The following is a 14,452-nucleotide window of genomic DNA, read 5'->3' on the forward strand; positions in this document are numbered from 1 at the left end:
AGGCGACAAGCCGACATTGAAGCTCTGAATGTGGATTTAATAAGCGGCAAGCCGTGTATATGTGGAGCCATAATGGCGGCTTCAGGGTTTTAGTTTCGTAGCTGATAGTTGCTAGTCTTTGCCCCGCCCACTTAGTAGACACGTGTGTTTTAAGTTTGCAGCATGGCTTCATTGGCTAAGAAAAGGGCAGTAGGTTTTGGTGAAAAACCCGAGGAAAGTGACAACAGCTCCGATGAGAATCCAGAGGAGGAAGACGATTCCGGAGAAGAGGACAGTGAGGCGTCAGATGAGGAAATTAATGAGGTAAAAGAACAAACACGTCTTAGAAGGGAGGCATGGCCTTGCTAACTAGTTAGCTAAGTCAGCAGTAGGGCTAATGTGAACGGGAATGCTCATGAAAATACTTTTTTGGTTAATCATGTGAGAAAAGAAATAACTAATATACTAGAAAATGTTATTTCGAAGATACTGTACTTGAATACGCTGTAATAAGTTAACCCTGTGAAACTCATATCGGAAAGTTTCGCACAACTAATCAGAGAATGGGTTACAATAAAACTTGCAATTACGACTTCTACGCTTTCAGGAGGTCGTTGTAGACTTTGAAGCTCACACCATCTCAGACAATGACTTCAACGGCATAAAGAAGCTGCTGCAGCAGGTTTGGGTTCACTATTGTTATTTCACGTTTCAAATACTGTGTGCAAGCAGCTGTCACTGACGTCATTTCTGTTATGTTTGGATCCAGCTTTTCTTAAAAGCTCATGTGAATACATCAGAGATGACAGACATCATCATCCAACAAAATCATGTTGGAAGTGTCGTCAAGGTGAGTAACTCGGTAGTTAAATATAAAAAGGATTTGTTCATTATTTTTGTTTATTTCTCCAGTTTCAACCCAAAAACAGCTGTGCTCAGAAGTTTACATACATGATCAAGGAAATATATGTCATGAAAATTTGGGCTTTCAGTGATTTCTTTGAACTGTTCATCTTAATGCAAACTATGCATACTGCACACATCTTAATGACTTAAAAAAACTGCATTTGGGAGTGCATGTTAGAATTTCTTTTGGAGTTTTATTAATCCAAATGGGATCAGAAGCAAACATGAGGAACCAAAGGGCTGAAATATATACATATATTTATTTACATTTTTGATTAGGGGTGTTGAAGGTTATACAGTGTCTTGACTAGATGAGGCCAAGGCCTATTTATCTTATTTGTAATCATTATTTACTACAACTGGTAGTTTATTTTTAACAGCAATACTAGACCAGTTATTCGAATGTGGGACTACTTTGCCAACATCTGGACAAAGACTTAAACTGTCACCCTGAGATGAGTTGTTTTGAGAGTTGTTTTGGATGTTCAGGAACCACCAAAGTTCAAGCCGTGAACTGGAAACTGCTGGAACACCAGCGTCAATTCACTGTCCACAGAGAATCCTTTGAACCTAAGAACACTATACCGGTACTTTCAAACATGGTGGTGGCAGCATGATGCTCTGGAGCTGCTTTGCTGCTAACAGCATTGCTACATTGTACAAAGTGGATGGCAACATTAGGCTGGAATAAATTCAAATTTGTGCACCAAAGTGTTTTCTTTTTTAAAAGATTTATGTTGTGCAATCATTCCACCAGGAAAAGGAACAGGGAAAAAAATCATTTAAAACCCAAGCTTGATATTCATGCTCATTCACATTCATTTCTTAGCAGCTGTTTATTTACTTGTCTCTCTACTATGCTCCAGCAAGCTGAGGTGCCCGAAGACAGCGACGATGATGACGACCCAAATGAAGTGTTTGGCTTCATCACCATGCTCAACCTCACAGAGAGAAAGGTCAGATGACTAGCAAACTAAAACGAATTAGTCTTGAATGGGCTGGAATATGTCAGTGTTTTTTGTTTTGTTTTTTTAAATATAAATTGTCATACCTACGTGTGGAACTGTTCACAGGGTGTACAATGTGTGGAGGAGGTGAAGGAGCTGATTGTGGATCAGTGTGAGAAGAATGCTTCTCATATTGTGACAGAACAGCTGGAGAAGATCTTTAATGATAACAGCAAGCCTGTGGGGCTGCTGCTAAGTGAGCGCTTCATCAATGTGCCTCCACAGATTGCCCTTCCACTGCACAAACAGCTCCAGTAAGTTCTGCTTTACCTTCTCATTCCATCTTTAGTGTTTTGTTATTGGAGTGAGAGCAGGTAGAAGATGGTCAGGATGGTGTTTGAAAACATTGAAATAAGACAGAACATGTCAATACTTTGCAAATCTTATAAATCAGCATTTTATTCACAGTAGAATGTATGAAATATATCAAATGTTTAAACTGAGACCTTTTTAGTATTGCATGAAATATATTAGCAGCAACACATCTTAAATGTTGGGACAGGTCCATGATTACTATAGTGTAGGATCCCCTCTTAACAACTGTTGAACATCTGGGAACTGATATTTACCAGTTAACCTAATTGGCTATAAATGATTCCAGCTTTTTCTTTTTAATACCACTTACTTTTCCACCTTTTTATTGCTCTCATCCCAACGTTTTAATACATGTTGCGGTCATCAAATTCAAAATACTTTTTTTTTATTTTATTTATGAAACATTTGATGTTTTGTGTTCTATTAATAAAATATGGTGGTGAGATTTGGAAATGATTCCATTCTGTATTTATTTTTAATAGAAACTAGGAAAAACATCCATTTGTGTGGGTTAAAAGATTTTCATGTTACGGTCCTTTAGGGAAGAAATCGCTGAAGCTCAGAGGACAAATAAGCCCAGTGGGAGGTGCCACTACTGCCTGATTATCAGCAAGACCTGTAGAGAAGAGACCAAGAGCATCCCAGCCACAGGAGGAGCTCCCAAAGAGGAATACATGTTTGTCAATGCAGAGGAGGAATTCTTTTATGAGGTAAAGCGGGGGGAAAAAAACCTGCACAGATTTCAAGGTTTTAACTAAATATTTATTATACACAGGGCTACTTACTTAACAGTATCTGGGTAATAATACAGCATTTCGTTAACTCATGTCAAACTTCAGATAAATATTTATTTAAACAGCCATCTGATAACCTATTCAATATATTTATACTCTGATTTCAAGCCTGGTCCGTGTTTGCCTTACAGCAAGCCATCTTGAAGTTCCACTACACAGTCCAAGAAGAGGCAGACTCCTGTTTAAGTGGGAGGTGGTCATTTACGGATGTGCCCATGAAGCCTTTTAGGACTGTGATGCTGATACCCACAGACAGAATGCCTGCCATCATGGAGAAACTCAAAGAATATCTATCAGTGTGACCTTCACAATAAACCAAGACACCTATGGACACAGTGACAGCTTTCAAGCTTCTGAAAAACATTCAGTATATTCAATTTTTGTACAGTTGACTTTAGGAATGCGTGTATTCATATTTAGAATATGTAGGGCGATAGTTTACCCATTTTTAGAAATTTTAAAGACAGTTTGTACAAATTGTAAAGACATAGGGAATAATCGCATACTTGAATACTGGAAGAAACTACATGCAACTGCATATCAAAGGTGTTTATAGGAAGACTTCAAAATGAGATGAGTTTGGTGTTAAGTTGTGGTAAACTGAAGAATGGGAGTAATGGCTACAGAGCAAATGAGTGGTATTGTAACACTGTAGGTATGTGGTTTTTAACATTCAGCTACGTGTTTCATCCCTTCAAGAGCAGACTTTCCTTGATGTACGTTCTAAGATAAATGAGCAAAGCACAGTTATTCTGAGCAAGTTGTTTCATACGTATTTCAGCTTTAAAATCAGATCCTTGGATGTGAAGGTATACTGGCATTTATAACTTTGCATAATAGGGAAGTACATAGGAGACAAATTACTTTCTGCTCGAACATATTTTTTTTTGCCTGTGAGGTATATCAAATGACAGTGCGCATAAAGTCCACACCTAAGCAGTGTTGCGGAAAACCCCCTCACTCATTGTTTTTAGATCACAACTATTAAACTGCAAACTTTTCTATATTTACAGCACAGACATCTTTGCCTTCTCAGCACTGTAAGCACATTGGGTAGTACACATGAGTAATTTAATGTAATAAATTAAGCTTTACTGTATTAATTATACAAATGTCTTACAAGCATTCATGCATTTGCAGTCTAAATTTGTGATTTTTTTTTCAGTTTACTGAATCATACATCTGTCATACGTCTGTGTCACTGCTGCACAGCCACTGTTTACGTCACCACTTGTTGTTGCAGCTTCCTGTTTCTTCTCTTTGCGGTTTTTGGATCCCTGTGGGTCCAACATGTCTTGCAGTATATCTTTGCTTTCGCTAGGGGGCAGATTGTAGAAGAAGTACAGTGGTGCAATTTCAACGAACCTAAAAGAGAAATTTGAAAACCAATATTAAATGTAAAACATTTGTGTCAACACAAGATATTGTGTAGATAAAGAGATTAAAAATATTCAAATTAAAATGAGATCAAATGGCTCATGCTTACTGCAGTAATAAACATGTTTGTTTTACCTCTGCACTACACGACAGGTAATCCTTGAGACCTCAGTTCTAATCTGTACACAACTGTTCTGATGGGGATTTGGGGTAAAAATCAATTGACTTACGCTTGCGGGGAAATTTCCGAGACTATTCTCATGCAGTTTTCTGAAAGGATGTACTCATTGAAAACAACCCACTCAGGCAGTCCCAGCTTGTGTGACTGAGCCCCGTAGCAGGAGTGTGGGTGCACCTGGGCCATGTGCTTATGTGCAAGAATGAAGTAGTTGCCTGATCCGTCCACATCTCGAGCAATCTGGGAAAAGAACAGGCCTCGTAAACTTGAACACAATTGAATTGCTGGAGGTAAATTCATTGATATTGACATTTTGTTTTTCTGTACCTGCATGAAGAATCCAGCCAGCAGAGCTCTTTTGATGTTGTGAGTGTTAGTCTTGGTTCCAAAGGAGGGTTCAGAAATGGGCAGCTCAATTCTGTTCAGTGTGTCAGTCAACTCTGATCTAATGGAATCGGCTGTCCTCAACGCAGAATGATCTAGAAAATAGTCCTGGCACCACTTTTCAGTAGTCAAATCTGGGAGAAAACATCATGCACAGAGAGAGAAGCGCTGTGGTCAGCAGTATTTACGTCAAGTTTCTATCACAGTAAAAACAGTTTAATTCCTAATGCCTTTTAAATAGATCAGATTGAGTGGAAAAATGACAATGTGGAGGTAATTAATTAATTAATTCAAGAGTATCGTAATATGATTTACTAAAATTTCAAGCAGTTTGCCTCTCGGAATCGAAAGTTTGTTCTTGGGCTTAAATGAGAATGCATTTGGTATTAACATACACATTTTAGCTTTTTTTAAAAACATTTTTAATGTCTTCTTTTAACTGTTTTTTGCGTTAATTTTTAGAATAGATAGTTTATTCTGATCCATCTGGTTATAATTCTTCATGAAACTGAAATGTAACATCTGTCCCATAGGATAACACAGTCTTTGAATCTAGTTTTAATTTACCACAGTAGAGAACAAAGATCAAGTCATCAGTTATTTCATTAGGTACACCTGTTTCACCACCTGCTCATTGATGCAAATACCTTAATTTATCAAATCACATGGCAGCAGCAGCCCAATGCATTTAGGCATGGTCAAGGTGACCTAGCTGAAGTTCGGAGCGAGCATCAGAATGGGGAAGAAAGATTAAGTGACTTTAAATGTAGTATGGTTGTTATACCTGACGGGCTGGTCTGAATATCTCAGAAACTGCTGATTTTGCCAAAATGGGGATTTTTCCACACAACAATCTCTAGGGTTTACAAAGAATGGCCAAAACAGTAACAACAAGTGAGGGGCACACTGTTTCGACCTGATACAAAAGCAACAGTAACTCATATAAGCACTTGATTCAACCAAGGTATGCAGAAGATCATCTCTGAATGCACAAATGTTGAACTTTGAAGGAGCAGAAGACCACACCAGATTTAAGAGCAAAAAACAATTGAACCAAATTGCTACAATTTGCACAGGCTCAACAAAATTGGACAATGGAAGACTAGGAATGTTGAGTCTGTTAAGCTTTGGTTTCCGCTCTGAAATTTGGATGGCATAAACACCACGAATGCATTAATTCATCCTGCCCTGCATCAACAGTCCAGGCTGCTGGTCTAAGGGATATTTTCTTGGCACACTCTCCGCCCCTTACAACCAATCAAGCATCATTTAACTGCCGCGGCCTACTTGAGTATTGTTACTCACCGTGTCTATCCCTTTATGACCACACTGTACTGGCTCATTATCTTGGCTGCTTCCAGCAGGATAATGTTCAAATAAATAAAGCTCAAATCATCTTTAATCTGTTCCTTGAACATTACAGAGGAATGTTTCCAGCACCTTATTGAACCAATGCTATGAAGAAATAAAGCTGTAAGGTATAAATAATGAAGTGGCTGATGAGACTTATCTCTTGAAGAGAATAGATTGGTTCTGTTCAATGACAGTCTTACATTGTTCTCTCTGGTTTTGTTTGTAGGCGTTGTAGATGTTTATGAGGGTGAAGTGATCTCCTTCAGGGTGCTGGAACTTCCTGTGACACTGGACTGCCTCGTGGCTCATGGCAGCAGGCGGCTCCACAAAGCAGCTTGGTGCTAAAACACAACAACAAACAAGGTCGACTTCACTGAGAGAAACCACTCTCACCAAAGAGCATCAGAAACTGCAGATGAGCCAATACTACGCTGTCCACCTGGTGATTCTACAAACCAGTCAAAGGATCCTCACTTGTAACTAATCTTAAATTCTGGAATGGGAAAATGTAAAACGTACGTACCTGACAACATGGCTGTGATTGTCAGCATCTCACTCACACAGTCAAACTCGCAGGATGCTAGCAGCGCTTTGGCCATCTGAGGTTCCAGAGGGATTTCAGACATTATGATGCCAATTTCAGACAAGTTGCCATCATCGTCTAAAGCTGCAAGGTAATCGAGCTCCTCCAGTGCCTGCATGAGACCCTCTGGATCTGCAACAACAAATGGAATATTTTAAAATTTCACACATTTCATTGCTATATCTATTAAGGGGGATAAAATATCAACAGCAACTTGTGTCATCTGAATAATCAAAGACACACTCATCACAAATCAAATGCCTTCGGCTTTTATTTCTTTCCTATAGAGAAAATATAATTTATATAGCAAGTGCCTTTTGTCCCACATTTTCAAAAAAATATTACAGCACTTTTGGCATGGACTTCCTTTTCATTGTGCTCGTCTGGCACTGCAATACATGAGACATGTTGTGTAATCGTTAATGAGCTGGCCTCTTCTGTTCATGTTAGGGTGGGTCAGAGCACAGACAATGGTTAGTAGCTGGGCTGTCAGCTCAGCTAAGTCATGGATGACTGGGCTCAAACAGCTACACAGAGCCCTTCCTGAGTCAAAAACCTCCCACATGCGAATCTTTGGCTTGGGTTGTGAGAGAGATGCTGTTAGTGGGAACCAGTAAAAACTAAAATAAAGAACAAAACTTCTTGTTGTCCTGCATGTGTTCCAGTGGCAACACCTCTGGACAGATATTTTACCTGGTCTGTCGATGAAACTGCACTGTCCAAGGCCTGCTATCTCCATCCTTTTGAGGAAAAGAACTGTCGGTGTAATGTTGGACTCCAAGATCTGTGGGGAGTTCTCTGCAGAAGTTAGGCTTGCTTCTGGATACAGGCAGAAGCATTTACCTAGAGGAAAAAAATCAGTAAAACCGTTGCACTTAAATTTTGTGTTTGTTTATTTTGCTTTTTTTAAATAATGCTGGGAAGTTTTTTCTTTGGCTTTCTTAAGTCCAAATATTAATTAATATTGTAATATGTCCAAATCTGCAAGTATGAAAATTATCCAAATGAATGAAAGGATGATAAATTAACCAGTCTGCTTTAGTCTTTTCTGTTGTTTCTAACCCAAGAAGCATCAGATTTAGTTACCAAAGATGGCAGCTTACATTTTTTCAAAGAAGAAACTTTTTAGATAACTGCTTTAAGTATTGCCAAGTGAGGAGATGACATGACATTATACCATATCAGATCGTCCTTATACCTGATGGTCCAGACAGCTGCTTGCGAATGTCTGCCTGGCATTGACTGATGGGTTGAAGGACCTCTGAGCTAGCTCTTACTCTCGGATTGTACACCTTTACATAAAAGTAAAAACAGTGCTAATTAATATCAGAGGAATGCTCATTTAAGATTGCTACATCACTTTGGAATTAACTTACCATTTTCTTCTGGACTCCTGTGTCAATGACAAATTTGACAGACTCTGTAGCCCACCATGCATCCTCACCTTGACGGGTACTGAGAAAAACCTTTCTGGACTTTGTGGAGCATGACTGCTCAGGCAGGACAGGAAGTAGCCCTCCTTGGCCTGAGCACAGGACTACAAGTACCATTTGTCCCAACTGTCCACCCAACCTGGTCCCTTCTCTTTGGAGTATACTATAGGCACAGTGGACCTCCTGCAGGAGGTAGTGGGAGCGAAATTTAAACCAGATCACAACAGGCATTAGCACAGTCAAAGAGCTGTTTGAAATATAAAATCTTTTACCTCAGCTGAGCCTAAAAATACAAAAACATCTCCACCCTCTTTGGTCCGATGGATCTCCAGCACGAGTCTCAGTGTTGAGTAGAAGTAGTCTTTGTTGCCGTTGTTGCTGTGCACAACTTCAGCAGTGCATGAGGACTCTAGACTGATATGCAGGACACTGCCATAATGTCTCAGAAGCTTGTCTGTCATGGGCGGCACAGTGAGAACCACCACCCTGAGCTCAGGCCTCTGCAGCAGGATGTCCTTGAGGAGACCCAACAGAATGTCTGTGCCAACCGTCCTTTCATGGGCCTGGTCAATGATTATGACCCCGTAGTGCTCAAGAAAAGGGTCAGACATCATCTCTCTCAGCAACATATCATCAGTGCAGTACCTGATAAACCAAAGTGATCAGGAGGGTTAATAATAGAGGTTTATAAAACAGGAATAAGATACGGTCAATTTGCCACCATTTTGCTTGAGCCTGTTAGTTAAAAGTACACACAGCACAGCCCCCCCCCCCCAACACACACACACACTTGGGAACAGCTAAAACCCTTTTAAGTTTTAAGTCTTAATTTTTTTGCAGCTGCTGATTTAAACATCTAGCAGTAATATTATCTTTTATGTAAAGTGGATCTCTGGCTGACTGGTGAGACCAGTATTTACCCTCTTTTAGCTCCCTTTCATTTCTCCGTGTCATACTCCTAAATATTATCTGGCTCTTTAGCTTTACACCATGCTGTGAAAATGATGCACATATTCTATAAAATAAGTGAGAATAGGGGTCATTTGCACATGGCACTGTAGGAAATAACACTCAGAGATGATCGTTTCTATTACTAACATTTACTTGATTAAAACTAGATCATGTGCAAAGCCCAGCACAAGTTTCAAAAGCAAAAAGTGTTTAGTGTGCATTGATATATTAGATGCAGTACTGTGCAAAAGTCTTGAGCCATCTTTCATTTCTCTCTATATATACACATCTCATTTTACTGGGAAAATGGATAATAGGATACTGTAAAAACAGAGTTTGTACATTTCTAATGTGGTTAAAAGTCAATATTTGGTGCAACCACCTTCACTCTTCTACATACCCTGAACTCTCTCAGTCAAGCTTTCACGTCATTTCTTTAAGTTAGCTTCACAAACAGTTCTCCAGGCTTCTTGAAGGACATTCAAAGCTCCTCTTTGGATGTTGGCTGCCGTCTGACCCTTAGTATCGACTAAGGGTCAGACGCATCTTTCAAGCGTTATGGCAGGTCTTCTTAAAGATTTACATATCTTTAGGTCTACCACTTCCTCTTTTGTCCTCCACTTGTCCAGTTTAATATTGCAATATTTCGGAGGATTCTACTACTGAGTGTTTGACATTTGGGACAATAACATAACATAACAAGAGTCGTTGAATATTAGGCTATACAGATATGCGCATAATTTCCTTTGAACTGGTCGACTTTATTTAGATCAAGAATGAGCTCTGTCCTTTGTCAGCAGTGAGCTTCCATCAATTAATAAGGAATAGAGGAAAGGAAAAAATTTAAGAATGAAAGGGGAAATTTGTGGATTATATTCAAATGACAGTCCACTGCTGGCAGTGAAATAGACACAGTAAGAGCTCATTAACAAACCTCAAAACAGTGTCAGAGGAGCAGCAGGTCTCCAGAGGGATGGTGTAACCAACTTCATGGCCTATGTTGACGTCCATTTCATCAGCGACACGCAAGGCCAGATCTACAGCCTGCTGTTTGCCGGTCTGAGTGCACACAACCATACCATGCTGATACTGGGCAGACAGACAGAACTCTGCACACCACTGAGGGATCTGAAAGAAGATCATTGATAAAAGCTTAAAAAGTCTTTATAGTAAAATATGATTCAGGACATCAGTACTACCTCAAATATTAAACAAGAGAATGTTTTCTACCACATCAGCTGTTTTTTCTCACTCACAAGAGTCCTTTTCAGATTATCCCAACAGCTTTTGTTTGAGCACACAGCAAAACAAACTGTGACAGGAGATATCCTATGCTATTATCGCTCATAATGCAAAACTGCTTTGGCAGCATGTGTCGGCTCCAGCGGATCAGGGCTTAGCAGCTGGAGGTCCCCTAACACCCCTGCTGGAGCCTTTGTGCAGACTGATGGTCAGGCAGACAGGAGTTTACACAGCTTCACAGTGACACAACATCATCTGCTGAGCTGGGCAGCTTCTGTTCACACAAGCATGGCAACACTGAGTGACAAACGGTAGTCCTAAATATATCAAATCGCAGGGAACATTGGATTAAGCATGTGTAATTTATACAATGTAGGTTATGCTCTGGTAAACGCCCCATTATTATGAAGCTCCACATTCATCCTGTACATAAGTCCAGGTTCATAAATTGAATGTAAAAATTTCCTTACTAAAATAATAATAACACTGACTACACTCTTACCTGTGTACTCCTGCCAGTCTTTGCTGCCCCGGACACAATAACCAGCTGGTTGTTTGCAAGAGCATCCTCAAACTGACATCTGACCTTCCACACACTCAGAGTTTTCCTCTCCTTCAGTAACTTGTAGTAACGCGAGGAAAAGGGCAATCCATCGAACTGATTTAACTCCAGATCATCTCCAAATCCAAAAGTGTCTTCTGCGGGACTTTCTTCACGGTCAGGACAAACGTTCGGCTCTGCCAAATTATTTTCCTCCCACATGACATACGGGTTTATCAGGACTAGTGCGCATTAAGTTTTCTTCTTCCACTCCAACTACAGGTCCATTCTTCTCAAATCGGAAGCATAGAAAAACAGACTGCGTGCCTTTCCATCTGGCGTTTAAAAAAACAAAAATCCCACGCTATGTTCGCGTATTTGGACGGAGTACAAGGTGAGAGAATCCTTTTGCTGAGGCTTTTGTTTTTAATGTTTTACTTAAAGCTGTTCAAAGTTCGCAGCTGTCCACTTTGGAGCTTGGTGCGCGCAATGTCCATCGGTGCGTAATTTCATCTCAGCGTGGTTTCACACGTGTTTTGATTTGCGTAGAGCTTCACATGCACCAATAAGCACGTCCGAGAGACGGTCATAATCGCCTGCATATTATCATGAAATCACGTGTAAAGCAGTGAGGACACTTATGGCGTCGTTGTTGCCACCAGTAACAATATCTCTAAAAATATCTTTTCATGTAACGTTGAAAGGTACAAGCTCATTAAAGTGTATTAGAATTTCAGCAGTAGTCAGCAGGCTGTATATAGATGATTATTATTGTTTTTATATTTAAATGTTAGCTGGAATTCCATTTTTAACTTTATTTAATGTTACAATTATATTCTTACATAATTGGCGTTCATTTACAAATCACCTTACCTTTATCAGAGTAATAAATGAAACTATTTCAGCTCCTGATAAACAGCAAATCTGTAAAAAATAGAGCTAAAGCTCCTGAGAGCAGCCAAAAACAGATATGTCAGTAATTTTGATCATTATTTAAAGCTTTTAAACCCAATGTTTAGACACTTCACTGAGGTGACACTACGTCTCACCCACTGACAAATAAAATGTGACTAATTAGAAAATGCTGGCTGAGGCTGATTTCAAAAGCTCATCAGAAACATTTGTCTTCGTTAGCGCGCGGCCTCAATTTCTTATCAACAAGAGATTTCCTCCCCAAAGTTTCCTTTCAGTAGCCTTTTAATTACACACAACCACTTAACTCCACCACATCACTGCAAGCGAATCCTGATAGTAAGCAGTTCTATTGATTTAAGCCTTATTTCTATCCCCTATGGAGACCTTGTCAAATTGCTTTAAGAAAAAGGCTCACAGCATTAAAATGAGATAAGCTTTTACAGCAAGTATGAAGCCTTAGACTTTTCTGAAAATAAATGCTGCTCTAAAATGTTAGATCACCCTTATTATAATGTTTATTATTTGAAATGTAATTTAAAATTGGTTTATTAAGCATAAAAAGTGCCAGAGGGTTCTGACACTGAGGTTTTGAAATGTGAAGCTGGATGAAATCTTTTTGTATTTACACTGGCTCAGGCTTGTGGAATGAACATGTCATTGTTTTTTTCAGTTTTGAATCTTTAATTGATGAGTTCAAGTGTTGCCTGTGTTTCTGTGAATGTAATAAAAAAAAGCATAAAAAGTCAATAACAAATGTTTTCAGTGTAAAAAACAGGTTTACTAATACTGATTGTTTAAAATACCATGATCAGACACAGACACTAAGTGTTTTTTTGTTTTTGTTTTACATATGATGCCTTAAAGAACAATCCTTAACAAAAATTCTCCATGAAAAAAAATGTGCTCACCTGTAACACAACATACAAAGAACATACAATGTAACATACAAACAGGTCTCTATTAGGCATAGACAGACAGCATTGAAAAAGCAAAGTAAATAAAGCAATGCATGTAAAACTAGTGCATTATTATAAAGAGTATCAAAAGTAACAAAATTCTATCCATATCAGTTTTTAGCAGACATATTTGTGAACAACAGCGGTGCTCAAAGGAAATGTTGCTCATTGTGGATGTATATATGTATTTATATATGATGCACTGCAATCCAGCAAAAACATTAAGTAAACCAAAATGATAAAACAGTGTTCATTTTTTAAAAGATTATCTAAAATATGTAAAGTAGAAATGTTAAAAAAAAAAAAAAAAGGAAAACTAAAAAATGAACAGAAGCCCAGATACACTTGAGTGAGTCAGCATATACTGAGTAACCATTAAACATCATTTCTGTGGCAGAATGAAATCTAAAAATGTTTTCTTATCAAGTAAAACTGTCCTTTCCAGTTAGATAAAAACATGACTTAAAATGCACATATGAACACCGCAGCCAGACTTTGGCTGTTTACATGCGAGGAACACCTTTAAGCGAGTCATCAGTGATTCCATGATTTAATCTAGTCCTTGGTGCAGCAAGCATAGAAGGGAAAAAAAATTAAAAACACACATGACCTTTAGCAAAGCAAATATTTCAGATAGGTTTACTCTTTCTGAGGGATACTTTCTTGATCTTGGCTCATTTTAGATCTCTGTACCCGGATCCCTCAAGAGTGCATATTGGGCCTTGCAAATGAAAAGGAAATGGCAAATCAGTGACATTTCACAGTTGAATTTGTTACCTTTCCGTGATAAAAATGACGAAGAAAAAGGAACAGGCCTGGATTTCATTTTTGAGCCAAGAAACGACCCGTCTTCTTGATTGCAGAACGCATCAAAGATCTGTTGTATTAATATCACAATCTCCTTTGCTGCAGTTGTTTCAAGCCTTGTCAGATGGCCCAAAGTTGCTATGCAGAGCGTTACCCTTCAAGAAAACCCCAGTGGATTAAAAAAAAAAAAATACTACAAATGTTGTTTGATGCTCCCATCTATCATTGCACAACTCTTTTGAAATTCTTCACTTATGACGCAAAACAAAACCACAATGTAAAGGGTTCCCTTCATTTAAACACATTCCACAAAAGCGTCTCCGTTGGCACAATTTCACAGATCGCTCTCCTTCATAAACGTCGGCTGATGTGAAGGCGCGAAACGAAAACAAGTAATTCAAAATTCAAAGTTGCTACCATGTCTTAAAAGTGTCTGGCACAGTGCACTGCGTGGCAATAAATACTGAATATAAATACTTTACATGTACCTGAGCTCAGACTCGTAGCACCATTCAGAGACAGAGCACCAAAAGGGACACGGCAGGTCTCCTGATTCAAAACTCAGAGAAGCCACCACCTTTTTAAGGTTTTTCAGAGTTTTCATAGTGCAAATCTTTTCAGTCTTATCATAACAATGTCCCTTCTGGCCAAAATCTCAGCTGCTGTATTTGACGTTGGCAATAATGCAAGGCTTTGGTAGTGTTGGGGGGTGCTTGGGACTCGGCCTAGAG

The 14,452-nt window shown here is 39.0% G+C and overlaps 3 protein-coding genes across 4 annotated transcripts in view; 1 reads left to right on the forward strand and 2 right to left on the reverse strand.

Moving 5' to 3' along the window:
• The first annotated feature begins 23 nt into the window (after window positions 1-23).
• On the forward strand, window positions 24-3,478 carry bccip (BRCA2 and CDKN1A interacting protein). The gene is made up of 7 exons (XM_004561178.3): window positions 24-303; window positions 587-661; window positions 749-829; window positions 1,752-1,841; window positions 1,959-2,146; window positions 2,749-2,917; window positions 3,133-3,478. Exons 1-7 carry the CDS (start codon window positions 163-165, stop codon window positions 3,301-3,303), a joined length of 915 nt encoding a protein of 304 aa, XP_004561235.1. The 5' UTR covers window positions 24-162; the 3' UTR covers window positions 3,304-3,478.
• dhx32a (DEAH (Asp-Glu-Ala-His) box polypeptide 32a) lies at window positions 2,948-11,572 on the reverse strand. Of its 2 annotated transcripts, none has more exons than XM_012921862.4 (11): window positions 11,005-11,572; window positions 10,195-10,388; window positions 8,582-8,954; window positions 8,253-8,492; window positions 8,075-8,168; window positions 7,570-7,719; window positions 6,817-7,008; window positions 6,494-6,634; window positions 4,884-5,074; window positions 4,609-4,796; window positions 2,948-4,366 (listed from the first exon to the last, which is right to left on the reverse strand). In XM_012921862.4, exons 1-11 carry the CDS (start codon window positions 11,263-11,265, stop codon window positions 4,168-4,170), a joined length of 2,223 nt encoding a protein of 740 aa, XP_012777316.1. In that variant the 5' UTR covers window positions 11,266-11,572; the 3' UTR covers window positions 2,948-4,167. The 2 variants fall into 2 exon arrangements, with proteins under 2 accessions (XP_012777316.1, XP_076743704.1); XM_076887589.1 differs by lacking the exon at window positions 11,005-11,572 and adding an exon at window positions 10,517-10,641.
• Window positions 11,573-12,714: 1,142 nt separating this feature from the next.
• The window catches only part of adam12a (ADAM metallopeptidase domain 12a), a 79,639-nt gene continuing 77,901 nt past the window's right edge, over window positions 12,715-14,452 (reverse strand). The window contains exon 23 of the mRNA XM_004561177.6: window positions 12,715-14,446. Within this exon, the coding sequence (XP_004561234.1) occupies window positions 14,377-14,446 (70 nt within the window). The 3' untranslated portion in view covers window positions 12,715-14,376. The remainder of the gene's footprint in view (window positions 14,447-14,452) is intronic.

This window comes from Maylandia zebra, linkage group LG8 (genome assembly GCF_041146795.1).
Source record: "Maylandia zebra isolate NMK-2024a linkage group LG8, Mzebra_GT3a, whole genome shotgun sequence".
Lineage (NCBI taxonomy): Eukaryota > Metazoa > Chordata > Actinopteri > Cichliformes > Cichlidae > Maylandia > Maylandia zebra.